Source organism: Simochromis diagramma, unplaced genomic scaffold (genome assembly GCF_900408965.1).
Source record: "Simochromis diagramma unplaced genomic scaffold, fSimDia1.1 OVJJ01000603.1, whole genome shotgun sequence".
NCBI lineage: Eukaryota > Metazoa > Chordata > Actinopteri > Cichliformes > Cichlidae > Simochromis > Simochromis diagramma.
Genome location: NW_024387414.1, coordinates 13,467,690 through 13,484,665, shown reverse-complemented (window position 1 = coordinate 13,484,665; position 16,976 = coordinate 13,467,690). Strand labels below are relative to the sequence as shown.

Sequence of the window (16,976 nt, the reverse complement as noted above, 5' to 3'; positions counted from 1 at the left end):
GAGACCAGAGGATGAAGCAGAAGAGTTTGGGGAAACGAGTTGAGTAAAACAAGATGACAGAGTTGGAGAGGAGATGAGAAATAAGAGAAGATGGAGAGGAAGAAGAGGTAGGGAGCATATGCACTCCTTGGGAGGCCTCCTCAAATGAAGGATGACCATATAGCCTGCTCAGCTGGAAGAGATAACAGAGGATCCAGTGGAGGAGAAGAAAAGAAAGATGAGACAAAATGGGCAATGGCATGATGAGGTGGAATATAATAATATATGTTAAATTACAAAGGATTACTAGGAAGAAAGTTAACACTTAACAACTTTCCAAAAGAGTCTTACTGACAATCAATAAAAACTACAGGTTGGGGGTAAAAAAAAATAAAAAGAACAGCCAAGAAAGAAAAATAACTCTTTTCTATTAATTTTTTTAATCAGCAATTTATATATTTCTGCGTAAGTAGAGCTTTTGTGTGTGAGTGTGTGTATGGATAGCCTAACAGAGTACTATAGGCCAGCCCATATGGGGCCATTGTTTATGTGTGATGAATAGAGTCCACGTGTTTTTCTCTGGCACTCAACACTCAAGCAAACCCTGCCGAGAGCACCCTGTTGACTCTGTGTGTGTGTATGGGGGGCGCCTGAAAAACGCCTAAATGTGTAAAAGTGTGTGCGTATGAGAGAGAATGAGTGTGTATTTCTCCTGCTGTGTGCTTGGCAGTGCCCTCAACGGTGCCATCCTGAGTGTGTTTCATCATCATCTGCCATGACAAAGATGTCTAATGGCACACACATTTACACACACCAACACACCGACACACGCGCACAGTCCCATCTGTGCCATGGTATCCGGGTGCTTTGGGACACTGCGGGAGAGAAAGAAAGGGAAACGACCCTACGTTCCTGCACCATGTGTCTATCTCTCAACCTTTTTCTTCTGCTCAACTCTCCTGTCGCTTTTTCCCTAGGTAGACATTAAGTCATAACCACCAACTTCACTTTGACAAAATCCTTCTTACACCACAGCAACTAGTTTTCTTTTAAAAGGGCCTTTACTTTGTCTCCAGACAAAATTTGATACGACGACAACTCATCAGGCTGTCAGACTTAAACAACCGTGTCTTCAACACTGGGAAAAAAACCACTCAAACAACAGCTAATGCTAGCTTACATTTTGACCCATGTGTTTCTTTACTCACCTGGAGCATATTTATGCACTGCACCCCTCTCAGCATCACCACAGCACACCAGTGTTTTATCCACGATTTGGCCTCCACAGCACTGGACCCCATAGCCATCATGAAGGGTCCCACTACAGCAGAGCTGGCCGCCTGTCACTGAGTAAGGAACCCCCCCACAGCAGCTGTCACCCAGCCCCACAGAGACCCGGCCCTGCGAGTGGTCAGGACAGCAGTATTCATCTACAAAGACAAGGACAAATGAAGTAAACACTTGAGCAACACGAAGAAGAGCAAACCCCATGAAAGCAGAACACAATAGATTTGAGGTTAGTGGAAACACACTACATAAAGTAATTTGGAACTCACTGGTTTTCACATGGACATAATATCCTCCACAGCACTGATGGTCAGGAAGAGATGGGACTAGTTTGCCATTGCAGCAGACTGGGTTGGAGGAGTTATTCAAACTCAAATAGCTGTCCTCACAGCAGTGATGATGTGGCTTCTTTGTGTAAATTACTTCACTGCAGCAAACCTGTTTAATACGCAATTGAAAAAAACATATAAGATGATATGTAAATAAAATCAACTCAAACAAATACTTAAAGTTGAGATTATTGACTGTGGCACTGCAAGTCAAATAGGAGGCCATTAAAACTTTTTGGCGGGGGATATTTATTTTAGGATGATTGTAATGAAATACTCATGCCAAAATTAACAGTTTCAGGGTTTCTTCAAATACGCCATGACTCTAAAAAAAACTTTTCAACATATAACATCTGTAACTTTATGAATTCTAGACCGACTAAAAGGTACAGTGGTACTTTTTGGGAGCTCAATCCTGATTGGGAGCTCATGGTGCACAAGTTAGCACTTTCTATTATTATATTCACATAATCAAGTCAGAAAATCCACATTTTCCATCACTCCTTGTTTATATTTGCCAAAAAAAAAAACCCACTGACATTTTGTTTTTCTAACTTGGGACTCGGGACTACATTAAGGAAATAACTTATGTGGTTCTATTAAACAAGGACGAATAGAGTATGTATCCATACTCCTTTATGTTGCTCACATGACTAGCTGTGCAGAGAGGCGACTGTCAGCCTGTGTGTGTGTGTGTGTGTTGTGTACACATTTGTAAAATAAAGCCCTTCTCTTTAAGCACATATGTTGCATGTGCTAAATCTCAGCATATTCTCCTGCAGTACATAAGTGGGTGTACTTGTAAATATGTTGTTGATACTGTTTCTGCCCCTGGGTAATGTGGGGAGAAATGTATAGCAGGCATTCACTGTGCCAACTTGGCTGGCATTCAATGACATATGGATGGAAGTCAATGCAGATGACAAGTTAATCTGTTTAGAGAAATTAATCACTGAGAGGTTGATTCTGAATCCCTTATAAAAGTGGGTGTATGGAAAAGGAAGTGTTCGCACTTCCCTATTGGTCTCTGTGGTGACGACCATACTATCCTGAGGGATTATGCATTCTCCCCTTCAGATCAGCAGCCAAGACCCTGGACATCTATCTCCTTTTGCACATTGTTGTTGTACAGCAAATTTTTTAATGTTTACTCATGGCAACTTCTAGTTAAAAGAGACTAAAGTACTGAAGTGGAAAGGGCAGGGGAGAGACGATTATAGCAGAAAAAAGATGAAAAAAGTGAACACTGAAAAAAAAAAACCCCAAAACAAATGTCAATATGAATAAAACTGTTTTAACCTGACCTTCTTCAAAACATGGTTGGAAAAAAGAATAGATATTTTTATGAGTAGAAAATGATGGCAGCATAATCACCTGTATGTCTGGATGGAAGCAGGACGTGCTGCACACACCATGACTTGCCGGACACTGCAGGTAGGAACATCTAAACCTTAAACCACCTGTGCCATTTAACTCCTCCCCCATGGCGGATGTGATCCCTGTTGACCCACCAGCACATGATCTGAGGGTACGTCTTAAAACCTCAAAGCCCAGCATGATCCCACTGGGTCTGCCTGGATGGGACCAATCTAATCTCACCACCCTGACAGAGAGAGAAGGGGGGCAACCAGAACAAAATGAAAGCGATAGGCAGGGGTATGCTCTCCTTCACACTCCTTTCACACAATTGTACCCACACAGTCACACATAAACTTTGAAACATACACACGCGTTCATGCATGGTTAATGCCTGACAAAGTTGAGTTACGTGTCAGGGTGTGTGTATCTTTATACACTTCACACTATTGATTTCCCCCCCTTTTTTAATCTCTTGACATCTGGCAGAGGAAAGACCTTTTTAGCAACATACAGAGTTATAACTTGCTCAGTTTCCTAGAAGAAAAATAAGCCACAAATCAGCATTTTTCTGCAAGTGCAAGATCTGCAACAATGTGGTTTGCATCACACATGAGAAACAAACATTTCATATGCCATTAACTGGCTGCAAATAAAACGTCAATGATCTAAACAAATTTTATAATGAGAAAAATGTAGTAGATTATTTTCATTTTAAGGTAGAATTGAGAGGCTAATCGCAATCTTTAAAGTTTGTCAACTAAATCTAGTTTTACAGTACAAAATTGCAATGTTTTTTTAAATTTTTCAAAGAAAGTTAAACAAAGCAGGAACTCCAGCAACACTTGAGGGAAGATGAACAACTTTAATAATTGACCAACGCGTTTCGGCTTGTGGCCTTCATCAGGGTCATGGCATGATGAGCCGAAACGAGTTGGTCAATTATTAAAGTTGTTCATCTTCCCTCAAGTGTTGCTGGAGTTCCTGCTTTGTGAATTCTTTCATCCTCTCCATGCACCTTGGAAGCAGGTGGGGTTGTGCCAGAACATTTTTGCTGTCAAAGAAAGTTAAAGAAAAAAAAATTACTATCATGAAAAAATGGCTGTACATTTGTAAATTACCTGGGACTTATCACTTGGGCATGTGGTGTTGCCAAGTCAGCAGGCAGGTCCTCCACAGTAGTAGTTCTGGTAACCTTGCTCCGGACGCATGCATACACTGTGCACACCTCCACCTAAAAAGCACATCAACAGAAAAACATGATGCATATGTTTACAGTAGATGTCTCTCTTTGCATATTTGCACTTGTTTGTATGAGTACCTGTATGTTGTAGACAGTAAAAGGCAGTAGGTCCCCCAGCAGGTATGACCCTGAGCTGTTGTCTACATTGCCATGAAGGCGATCATTAACATAGATGTTGTAACCAGTGACTGCACCATTGGGTCGAAGAGGAGGGATCCAGAGGACACGTGCTGTGCTGCTGTTTACTGGAACCGCCTCTGGGGGAGACATCCCCTCTGGCTCTGTGAGGTACACACAATGATTGACTCCATTTATGAAAACAAACTGATTTCAGATCATGAAAACTGTAAACATGACACAAGACATGTCATCGTGAAACCATGTTTGATAAAATTATAGCAAGAATTTTGGCAACACGCGTAAATTTTTACATACCACCTGTTATAAAAATAGATGGACAGAGCTGTAAAAGAGTATATCAGTGCTAATCTTTCACAACACAACTCATTTGATGATTGCTTGTAAAGGGCTTGTATTTATTTTATTTATTTATTTTTTTTTTTTTTTACAAAAAAACACCATTAAAATGGTAAAAAAAATTCAAATTCTAAAATTCTAAAAATTCTAGTCAGTGACATAAATGGTAAAATTATGTGTTCCTCATGGTGAACATTTTAAAATGCATGTTAATTAGAAACATTGTATGAATATCATATTTGCTTTCATACAACTCTAGAGGTCTTTGTGTGTCTGTGTGTAAGAGAGAGAAAAGAGAGAAGCAGAGAGTATCCATATATCCATACATGACAGGGAACTGTGACTGTGTTTTAGAGGCAGGGTGACCACCTGTGTGTCTGCATGTGTGCAGTATTGCGTAGATAATGCTGTGTAGCAGTAAATGAAATGTAGAGCAGTGGGCTGGGTTTAGATAAGTGCATTGGCTGCAAATGAATTGGGTTAACTTGCCTTAGCTGAATGCATTTTCACTAAGAACAATAGATTCAATACGATCACCTCACTCATTCAGAATAACTGCCTCTTTCTGTGTTCTGTTATTATAGTTTCTCTTCTTTATTGGCTCTTCCATGTAATTCCCTTAATTCCTTTCCGTAATTCATTTAGCTGACTTTTTTTTTAAAATTCTCTTCTAGCAAATGTAAAACTCCTACTGCATGGTGATTAATAAAGGATGGTAAACTAGAGTATAAGAAATGGGTTTCAGAGAGTGTGGGACAAAAGAGAGGAGTGAATTACGCAGAAAGAAGAGTATCTATGGAAGAATTAATCACAGACGCAGTGAGCAAAATTCAAAATCAAAGAGAGAAACACCAGAGTGTGAGAGAAAAATAAAAAAGAAGGAAAGGGAATTCGATAAGAGAAACGGGTTGTGCGTCAGAGGGGTGATCATATAGACTCCATCTATTATTCTAAGTAAAAATGCACCCAGCTACGAGACGTTATCCCAATTCATTTGCTGCCAAAGCACTTACCTAAGCCCAAACTGCAGCTCTACATTTCATTTACTGCAGGATGGTATTATCAACGCAATACTGAACACAGGCGCTCTTTCACTCATACACACACAGACAAGCATGCACTTTTCTTGCCAATTAGTTCTGATGTTAGCATTGCCCTGTAGACTGCAGGCGGTGTTAAGATGGTTGGTAGGGCTGAGCTACATTAGTTAAAATATATCAGACCTCCTTGGTGTGTCTGTGTGTGTGTGAGCTTGCACTCTTATGGCTGTAAAATAATGAAATTACCTCCGGAGCCCCCTCAGTTAAACGAGCCATGCTTTGCCTTTAGCACCTAATGATTTTCTAATGTTTTTAATGCACTTTTTATTATACTACTCAGATTAGAGCGAAAGAAAGAGGCTCCTGACATATGATTATAGTGAGAAAGGAAGAGATGTGTGAGAAAGGAAAAAGAAATGGAAAGATTTTCAAAGAGGGAAGTGAAGATGGAAATAAAACTACAGACAGTAGTAAGTGGCCTCTGACATATGATTACACAGAGTGATTTGAAAGATAACTCTTGAATGCTAAGAGACTGGGCTGAAAGTTGAAGAGGAAATGGAGAGAAAAGTAGGGATGACAGTTGGATAGCCTGAACAATTCATGGTTAAAAGTATTAAAAGCTGACCCTGATTGAAAAGGGAAATACCAGTAGATCCAAGAACTGATATAATCATATTCCACTTAATACCCTCTCTCAAAGCTCCAGATTTTATATCCTGATAAGGAGTGCCAGTTGTTCATTTTACAAATATTAACAGATTATGCAGACAGCTAAAGCTCTGGGAACAGATGATGCAGTATTAGAGTTGTATTGTAATGATGTCAATCAATGTTCTGGTGGTTATGGTTTTCCATAATGTACGGCAACAGCTGTTAATCAAAGCACCTGTTTAACAAACTCCAATGTGAAGAAAAGTGAACTTTGTAGCTGCTTCATCAGCCGCTGTTCGTTTTACACAGTGAAAATCTACAGTAAAGCAACAGAAGTAGAGCTACTATAAAACATGGCAATGAAGTGTTAACTTAGTCTGACACATGTTTAAATTAGGCTGCTTGCTGACAGCAGGTCAATGCAATAGAAAGTGAGACCACTTTCGATTGCATTGACCTGCAACACCTGCAACAAACAGGGGTGAGTCTATAGGGAGGCATGAGGTGTACTACACAATGTTTATTTCAAAGCTTTCATAACATTATTTTTCAGATCAGATTTAAAGTAATAAATAATATATAATAAAAGAAAATAATATATAATATTATATTAATGGAACTCTATTAACATTTTAAAATATAAATATAAAAGATTTTTTTCCATCCTGGGAAATATTTGTTATATTTACAGAACGAAATGGGCCAGTAAAGTTCTAAGCCACTGAGTTGGGGCTTTTAGGTTGGACACTGAATTATTATAAACTATGAATTTATAATTAACTTCTAAACCATTATAACATCTGTTTTCGGGGGCACAAAATTCTACATCAAAGTACAGGACAATCTTCAGCTGATATACTCGCTTTTCTTCATTGCAGCCACCACACACTCTTTTAAAGGCTTAAACACACACATAAACACACACCCGATCTATGTCCTGCAGCAGACACAACACTGTCAGAACTATTTTTTGCCTCCAATTAATGTAAGAAAGTTTTCCAAAAAGACAGAGTACAGGCAATTTTATTTTATGCCTTAGTTTAGGTTCCATGTCTAACTTATATTATTTGATAATAACACATTTATGATGATTTATTTATTTATTTTTTTAAATGACATTTTAATATGGTATGTAAATACCGATGTCGTATGTAGTTACATTATTAAAATACTGTAATGTCTAAAATAGAAACCAATGAGCAGTTTATTTTGACAGATGTGTTTTTTTCTTTTTTCAATATTTGTTATTGCTCATTAGAAGGTAAAAGTATTTCTTATCTGATTACTCGATGGAATAACCAATAGAATACTTGATTACTAAAATAATAGATAGCTGCAGCTCTACTATTGTGTAAACCATGATCCAAAAACTGAAAAAAAAGCAACAGAGCTGAATTACTGAACATGAATAAACTAATTTGAATCGTGCTGCTTTACATTCTGATGTATTGTTTATGTGATCCTATTGTCCCACATCGGGTTTTTAACTGCATCAACAGGTAATATGTCTGTGTGTCTCTTACCGTAAATGTTGGTATTTGGTATAAATTAAAAATTAAATGTATTTAATTTTGGCAAATCATTGTTACTTCTACCTGACTTTTCACTTCGTTCTTGTGAATTGTAAACTGTTAATTGTATTGCAAAGCACAGTAATTCAAACTCTTTTTTTGTTAGTGGTAGAACAAAGCTTGTGTTTATATAGCATGTGTGCAATTTTTGTGTGTTTGTTTGCTTATGGTGCAAACAAGCAATTCACAACACCTTAAATCTGCCTCACACACTTTGTATTGATTTCATGCCTGACTACATGATGTGTTTAACATCTCCTGTGAAGCACAATGTCGGAGAGAAATCCATGTTAACCCAGGCACAACACTTAAGTGTGCTGAATTGAAGCAATGTACAGTCATGTGAAAAGAAAAGTTTTTTCTCCACAGTCCTCTGAGAATCTAAGTACACCTTTACTGCTTCCATAGGAATTAAGAGAGGAAGTAGCTGTTAGGTGCTGCTAATCAAATGTGCTTAATTAATTGATCATCAGCAAGTGTGATCACGTCTATAAACGAAGAAGTTTTGGTAGCTTGCTGGTGTGGAGTATTCAGATACGTAACACAATACCACAGTTCTCTCAAGAGTGGAAGCTTCCACAAAGTCATCCCAAGATCACACAACACTCCAAGAAACTCCAAAAAAATCCAAGAGCTACATCTCAGACCCTTTCCTCAGTTAGCATTTCAATAAGGAGAGATCACTTGGAAGAAATGATCTATAGAGATAAAGAAATTAATGTATTTGTCGATTAGAAATCAGGGCAGAACAGATTTGGGACAGGACCCTCCAGAGTCTAGATGCTGGTGGTGGTGAAGATGAAGACTGAGGCTTGAATAAAGCTCTGGCTGAGATGTCTGAGGTGGAGATGGGGAGAAGGTGGGTTACACGAAAAACAATCTGAAAGGGAGAATGACAGAGAGCACAGATTTAAACCATGCAAAGTAGAGCTGATGTGCTCAAAGAAGGCAGGCGAGACAATGATTGGACTAGAATAATGATGTCAGCGTTGAGACTGACACCGTGGGAAAGTGGTTGACGTGTAAACAGAAAAGTACCCAGTAAAGCTGCCAGATGAGTGATTACAGATCTTCCTTGTTGAACATGCATATAAGTTTCATGCTAATTATTGAAGTTCATGAGAGTTCAATTAGAAAAAGACTGAAGAAATATTGCTTGCTTGTCAGATTGCCACAAAAGAACCTCTGAAAATTCCTCCACAGCCATGTGAGAAACTGGTCATACCAAAAATGATTAGTTCAACTCATTGCTGCTAAAAATTGATCTTTAACCTGAATCAATTTCTTACAAGAATGCAGAAAGTCCTAAGAAACTGTACATGACCCAATTCAGGTTTCTCCATGGCTCAAAAGCAGACAATCACAACCTCAGAAGAACATGTGCTGAATGAAAAAACAAAACAGAAATATTGTTTGCCAAAGATAATAGTAAAATATACACATACTTCCATCTGCTGTGGTGACATTAACCACTGCCTTAGATGTATTATAAGCTCCGTTGGACACTTGTAATGACACCAGATATGTGGTACTGGGCCAGAGGTCACTTATCACTGCAGAGGTGATCTCAGGGGTGAAAGTTAAGATCAGACTTGGCTCTGGAGACTCCACTGTGAGAAAGAAATATTCCACTTCTCCCTGTAGGTCTTGTAAAGCTAAAATAGATATCAAGAGAAATGGAAAAGAGTGATAGGTCAGTGAAAGTAAAAAGATACTTTCAGTCTCTGGTGTCACTTTCTTTTAAACAGACAGGACAGCACAGACATCATACAATAAAAGCATGACCCTGTGCAAGACGCTGTGAGTTTCAACACCTCTCCTGAACAGTGTGTAAAAGAAGAAGGTTAATCTTACATGGTTGTGTCCAGTTGACCTGTATAGCAGTGTGATTGATAGTAGAGGCAGACAGAGATGGAGGGTGGAGGGGAACCCCAGCCATGGTCACTGCTGTAACGATCTCTCCTGACGTGTTTCCCACATCATTATGAACCTCTAACTGGTACTGGAAACGGGTGAATCTGTAGAGATGCAGCATCACTCTTTGTAGTGCAAACATTAGTTTAAACTGGAAATCAACCACATACTGGTAGAATAAAGTAAAATATGTTTATCTGATAGTTGTGCTAAAATAGTAACTTGTATTTCTTCTTGCATCACATGAAAAAGTCCTGCCAAATGAAAAGTGCTGACACACTCAAAAGTTTGTCAGTTTACTCCTTGAATAAAGCACAGTGGAGACATAAACCCAGAGCTGTTTAGCAAGCACGGTGGAAAAAAAAGTGCTTCCGCCAAGTGCCAAACTGAGATTAGGGGACGCTGTGTGAAAAACAATTTAATTCTTTGGGATATTTGCTTAATGTATCTTTGAGCGGTATTAAAAGATCGGCATCAGCAGCAGCTCGCCGATCGGCTCTGCACACACGGTTTGCTGCAGCGCTGCCGTTTGCTCTAGAGCTCATTTCAGTAATCTCACCTGCTTAGGCCTTTATCTTGGTAGAACAATTTGGTGCCGGAGTAAACATGGAGCCAGCGATGGAGATCTTCGGAGGGGGGTGGAAACTGGGCTGTTAATGTGGGAACTGTGGTGATGGCCAGGGGCTGGTTGGTTTTACGTCTGAGCAACTTGTATCTGAAAGGGAAATTTGAATAAAAGAAAACACACACACACATACACACACGGTTGGATATTTAGGAATCCATTAACTCCAACATTAGCTAATTTGAGCATAAAGACACCTACTGTACCCTCTGTACACACAAACCTGCCCATGGATGCTTGCAGACACACACACACTTAAACGCACATTTTCAACTGGTTCTTATCCTTATCACTCATTCCCTCCTCTTCTATTCTTCTTTCACTGCATCTCATCCCTCCCTCTCTACACCCCTCCATCCGTTGTTTTTTTTTTTCTGCGGGGTTTGTGTTTTCCTCTCCCTACAGTGATGCTAATTTCTGCTGTAATCAGAAGAGAAGGGCTTAATGCCGCCTTTTAACCAACCCACTTAGACAAACACACAGAGCTGAGCAGAGCAGAACAGAGAGACAGGCTCATGCATTTTAATCACCCACTAGGAAAATGGACCTTTATTTTAGGCCTAATCGCCGACAGACTAGAACAGGACAGAACAAAATGAACCAGAATGTGCATTAGGACTGAGAAAACACTGATTAAAAAATGCAGAACACTTAGCTCATTACCAGGACACTCATGTTAGCAGCTTGTTAACGTGTTCCTATCTGCTTGTTTGCTTAAGTTTTTCAGCAGCAATTGAACATCACCAGAATGTGTCTCTCATTATCGACATGCTGATTTTAGTTCTTATAGTCTGGTTTCCAACTTTGGGCTAAAGCTAGCTAATGAATAAAAACACAGGGGTAAGTCAGATTATGTAAAGTTAATGGTGGTTACACAGATTTGGGTCCTTTTATCAGGTTCACATAATTAATGATGTACTGATGTTTCTGTACAGGGCAATTTAAAGAATTTCCCTTTTTTACTTTCTGTTCACTTAGTTACATTCCTATGGATTATACGACTGATCCATAGCATAAATGCTGATTAAATGTTCATGTTTTTCTATTAAGTACTTTGAAACAGAAGATAACAGCAAAAAGGTCCTGGGTTTAATCCAAAGGCCATCTGGGGTCTTTTTGTGTGGGTTTGCACGGTCTCTTTCTGCCTGCATGGGTTTCCTCTGGGTACTCTGGCTTCCACCCACAGTTCAAACACACGCATGTTAGGTTTAACAATGACTATAAATTGACTGTTGGTTTGATTGTAAATGTGAAAGGTTGTCTGTCGCCCTGCAACAGAGTAGCAACCGTCCCTGCCCTCTGATAGCTCCAGCCCTCTGTGACCTTAAACTGACAGTATTTTAATGGATGTAATTGGTTTGTATTGCTTCAAAGCAGCTACTATATTGCTCAGGTGGAGTGGCTCTTAGTTTATATGTGTGTTTTGAAGCAGAAGGGGTATCCAAAACAAAAAATCATAACTTAATTTAATAGTAAAAGCAACAGTTCTTTAATATGTTTAAAATGACTATTATACTTCTGCTGCTACCTGTAATGCTTTTCTATAAAAACTTTATGACGACTTAGAAGACTATTTACGTGCAAAGTCTCAGCTTGTCAATGTTGGTGACAATGACATTTTAAAAGTTTTTTTTCTGTTTCATATAATTTCATATAGGAATGGGTCAGTTGACATAAACCTAACCTGCTGTTGATGTAGAACAGCACCTCACATATCCAAATGCCACATTTGTGTGCTGGATATTATCGTGTAAGCAAATGTGGACTTAAAGTGATATAAGACATACATTTTTACTTTGCCATCACTGGTTAAAAAAGGGGGCAAAAAAGAGATATGGATGTTACCTTATATTAGGTCCATTGGGCCTGGTCGGTGGTTCCCATGAAATGGCTAGGAAAGATTCACTGACTGCTACTACTGACAGCGGTGAAAGCCCTTCAGGTCTTGTGGGTAATGTGGTAGCTTGAGTTGGCAGGCTTTCTGTGCATCCCCCAATATGTCCTCCACCCTTAGAGCATGCTAACACAGTGATACTGTAATTTGTATATGGAACAAGGTCCGTTACAGTGGCGTTAAGCTCAGAAGTATTGCTAGTGTTGAATGTGATACGGGGTTCTGGGAGGCGGATCTCATAGCTGTGAATTTCTCCATTAGGAATAAGAGGGGGTGACCATGTGACCTGCAACAAAAAAAAAAAAAAAATGGTATATGATATAAGCATTGTGTTTCTCATGGTATATTCAGATACAATTGAACAGTGCTGAGAAAATTTGTTTAATCCTTTCCAACTGCCCTGCTGTCCTAACTGACTGGGCATTTAAATGTTCTTGATAGGAAGAAAAAAAAGCTTTTAGATGGATGAACTACAGGAAGTCATGATGTAGGGTGTGTGTTTATTTATGTGTTCTTGCAGCGTGTGCTCGTGCAAAGATGCAGACAGAGTGCGAATGAATGCATGTGTCTTCAGGTGTGACACTAGTCACCTGCATAAGTGAGAAAACAGTATTTAGGTGGTCACTCTGTCTGTGTGTGTGTGTGTTGAGCTGTCATGTGGGTAAAGATAACCTGACTTTGACTTGAGCAGAAGATGCCTTTCATCACATTTAAAACAGGGCACACAGAGACGCGCGCACATGCACAAACACCATGCTAAAATAATGAAAGCAGCTGGTAATGGAATTGCTGCATGCAAAAACAAAAGCCTGCTGCTGTTGAGCACTGCATCTTATTTGGAAACAGTTCAGTCTGTCAGCATTTCAGGGTGAGGAAGAAGGTAACTGGCACACACACAAATGGTAATACACACACATTTACTTACAAACACACTCACGTAATACGAAATTACAGCTTTCTTTACGATGGTATTTTGTTGACGCATTCACGTATAAACACACACACACTGTAAACACATACACACTTGCAAATTTATGAACTGTACGATCTAAAACACCTACATACGAACTGTCATGTACAATAACTGATCAGTTCAGAGCTGGCTGAGACTTATGAGTTTTGGTGATTAAGTGGTCACTGTTGATGAGAGTATTATGAATGAATGTCAAGCATAATTATTTCTCATGCAACCTTGATATTCATTTAACAAGTGACACTGTGAGGTTATACAGGACACACACAACACACTCCTAGTAACACACCCACTAACACAGAAAGACACCTACCAACACACACAACTTAAAACACGTACACACAACCACATATGGGCAGGGTCATTTTGAGTTAGGTAGCTCATTTCCCAAAGTGCGTGTTGGGTGTGCTTTGTGGTGGAAGTCATTTACAGATTGAATAGCTTGATGTAATCTGGAGATGGTGAAGACAGCAGAGACCCCGAGCTGACACAGAGCAATAGGGCTAAGGCCAGTACAGAATGTGTGTGTATATGTGTGTGCGTGCCTTTGTATATGTATTTTTGTATATTTAAATGGGAGAGAGACCTATGATACAGTTGGAAGTGAGAGAGAATAATGTCTAACATTATAGTGTATCTTTTTTCAGTCCTTATTTTGTAGATTTTGTAGATCCTGACCACAGAATCACAACTTAAAACAAACACATTCAAAAAAAAGAAAATCAAATTTAATAAAACATAACCAGGATACTGATTAAGAGAAACCTTATGTGTTATGGTTTACAGTAGCCTCTTCTCCATGTAGCAGATTGAAATGTAGAAAGCAATTGACAAAAAATGAATGAAAAAAGAATCAAGATGCTCAGAATCCTTCTTTTAGTTTTCAAGGTCAATTGGTAACCAGGAAGCCCCATGTCTGTCTGTCCAATTAGCAACAACCAGGAAGGAACGCTTTCCTTCTTGCACCTGTGACCCCTAAAGCTGTGCTGCTGCATAGATGACAGGGGTGGTTCTGAAATGATGACAGGCATTAGCATTTTTCTCCAGTTAGCATTAGTGTAGGTCTGTGAGTGCATGGGTGTGTGCGTCTGTCTGTATTGGCATGCATGCCATATTGTTTCAGTGGCTTTCATGGATAGGCCTTGATGTGAGATTAGCCAGTGGTGGAATTTAACTCTAGTCCCTCCTTCAAAATGGCCGACAGGAAGGAAGCAGCCTCAGACAGGGTCAGAGCCCCTCCCATTTCTGAAGGGGACCTTGAGTTGAATGTTTTTCTTTCTCATTAAATCCGAAAAGGGAAAGACGGAAGAACCGGCGTGACATTGCTTTGTCTTTTCCACGCTGTCAAACATAGGGTAACTGAAGAGATTCTCAATGACGCTGACTATTTCTTTGAAACATAAACACTATAAATTCTAAAAGCACATTCTATGATTCTGACACCTTCTATCAGCTGAATGTATTAAGAGATATTGTAATTCAGGATCAGTAACACCATGCCTGATTTGGATAATAACTGTGTGCTGCGGGCCATATTTCAGAGCTCCTGTCCTCTCATAACAGAGCCACAAGATTTTGGTGAAACTCTGAGGAGCCAGTTTAAAAAAACAGTTGCCCTTACTTGAAGTGTTGCTGGTCCCAAGACCTTAATCCTTGGTGGACTGAGGCCAGCGGGTCGAGAAGGTCTGGTGGTAATACTGACCCAGGGCCCTGTAACAACAAACATTTTTTGTGCAATTTAAAAGCTGCAGCACTAGCCCCTTCTTGGGCAGACTGAATTTACTTTTACTCAAGCTTGTTATCAAAACCTTACCTGTGGTGTTGCCCGCTTGATTATGGAGCACAAGTCGATACTGGTAAGTAGTCCAGGGACTGAGAGCTGATGAAGAGTCCAGGAAAGAAAGAGGTGATGGATCAGGCAGAAGATGACCCACTGTGGAGACTTGTTTGGTCCCAGCAACTCTGCGCTCAATCACCCACCTAGAGCCAGAACAAGATACATTTGAAAAATAATGCATATTGTATTTTTGCAAGGAGTTTATAAGTGTTTCAGAGTTTATGTCATTTTGTCTTACCGTTCTAATGGTCCATTACTCCGCTCTACTGTACCCCACGACAAGAGGACAGAGGTGGGTGTATCTGAGTAAAGATGAGGAGCAGGAACCCCTTCAGGCGGAGCTGGGAGGGTGCGAATATGCTGAGACCTCTCAGACACTGAACAACCTGCATTAGTGCACGCTTCCACCTTGACATTGGAAAGCAAATTTTAAAACATCATAACGTGTTATGACTACAAGGTTATCAGTGTAAGACCAAGAATTTTAATCTGTAAATCTGGCACTTTTAACTGCTAAGCTAGCATACTTATTACATGTAAAACACCATAAAGCAGTTTATTAACTAAAATGTAGTACCTGGAAGCTGTAGGCTTGGTAGGGAAGTAGACTGAGGAAGGTGTAATTGGTGGTATTCCCTAGAACAGTGACTGAAAGAGGTGTTGATCTTGAAGCTGCACTAGAAGGGGCACTATGGAATGGACCATCTTCTATAAAATGTTCAGTATTAAAGTTTACTGCACTATACTGTGGTGTTGACACCGAGAGGCTGGCAGATACACTGGTGATATCAGGTTCAGTGGGGTGGAATGAGAAGGTACTGGTGCCTTCGCTCACAACAACAACATTCTGGTTATCTGCAATGCCAGGTTTCAAGATGGCGATGTGGCTCGAGTCTTGGTGGGTGGTTAGACTGGATGATGGTCTGGGGTTATGACCTGAGTTTAGATATGCACCCTTTGTACTGGGAAGCAGACTTGGGTTAGGAGTCCACCTGATGCTGGAGAATGAACTGGGTTTATAGTGTAAAGAAGTGACAGAGCTGGGGTAAAGATAAAGGGTATAATTTGTGATAATTCCATTTGGTTGTGTGGGAGGAACCCAGGTAATTGATACACTACGAGGTTGAAGCCCTGATACAGTTGGGGTGTCTACTGGTCCTGGACCTGCAGAAAGAGGAAAAATAACGATAATAAGAGATGGAGTGGAAAAGAAAAGACAAGAAACCTTTTAAAAGACTGTAAAAAAGCAAGGAGGGGGGATTTCAAAAGAATTATTTGACTAGTAACATCAAGAATGACATCAGAAGGACAAAGAGTGATTTTGCCATCCCTATCCAAGGGATTAACATGAAAATTCTCTTTCTCTCTCAATTTCCTCCCAAGAGCAAACTAAGGTTGTATTTATAGATTTTGTGGTACTTATGATTGAATAAATTTGATTCTGCATCTTTCAGTAGTGAGATATTTAGGCTAGACTGGACTGCAAGGAGCATTCTAGCTTAACAATGAGCAATAAATGTTGTAAAAAGATAAATTGGATTAATTATACTGACCATCATGGATGAAGCAATAGAATCTTAGAACGGCAAGGGGTAAAGACTTGAGCAACTTTTACACAGACTGCTTTGTAATGATCAGAACTGGGTTCTAGCATTTCTGAAATGACAAAACTTGCAGGGGATACCCCTATCTATCTATCCATCCATCCATCCATCTAATTAAGAAAATCTTGCAGTATTCACCAAACATAAGGTCAGGAGAACCAAACTGAGTGATAGAGACAGGACAGGACAGGAA

At 39.6% G+C, this 16,976-nt stretch overlaps 1 protein-coding gene across 6 annotated transcripts in view; it reads right to left on the bottom strand.

Annotated features, from left to right (window-relative positions):
- ush2a (Usher syndrome 2A (autosomal recessive, mild)) overlaps positions 1 to 16,976 on the bottom strand; it is a 216,232-nt gene that overhangs the window by 67,658 nt on the left and 131,598 nt on the right. For all 6 annotated transcript variants that reach the window (XM_040011777.1, XM_040011776.1, XM_040011778.1 and 3 more), the window contains 13 exons: positions 15,757 to 16,343; positions 15,418 to 15,587; positions 15,156 to 15,322; positions 14,964 to 15,052; positions 12,321 to 12,655; positions 10,410 to 10,565; positions 9,791 to 9,954; positions 9,382 to 9,591; positions 4,273 to 4,475; positions 4,073 to 4,185; positions 2,970 to 3,198; positions 1,536 to 1,704; positions 1,188 to 1,409 (listed from right to left, as the gene is read on the bottom strand). In XM_040011777.1, coding sequence (XP_039867711.1) covers positions 1,188 to 1,409; positions 1,536 to 1,704; positions 2,970 to 3,198; positions 4,073 to 4,185; positions 4,273 to 4,475; positions 9,382 to 9,591; positions 9,791 to 9,954; positions 10,410 to 10,565; positions 12,321 to 12,655; positions 14,964 to 15,052; positions 15,156 to 15,322; positions 15,418 to 15,587; positions 15,757 to 16,343 — 2,814 coding nt within the window. The remainder of the gene's footprint in view (positions 1 to 1,187; positions 1,410 to 1,535; positions 1,705 to 2,969; positions 3,199 to 4,072; positions 4,186 to 4,272; positions 4,476 to 9,381; positions 9,592 to 9,790; positions 9,955 to 10,409; positions 10,566 to 12,320; positions 12,656 to 14,963; positions 15,053 to 15,155; positions 15,323 to 15,417; positions 15,588 to 15,756; positions 16,344 to 16,976) is intronic.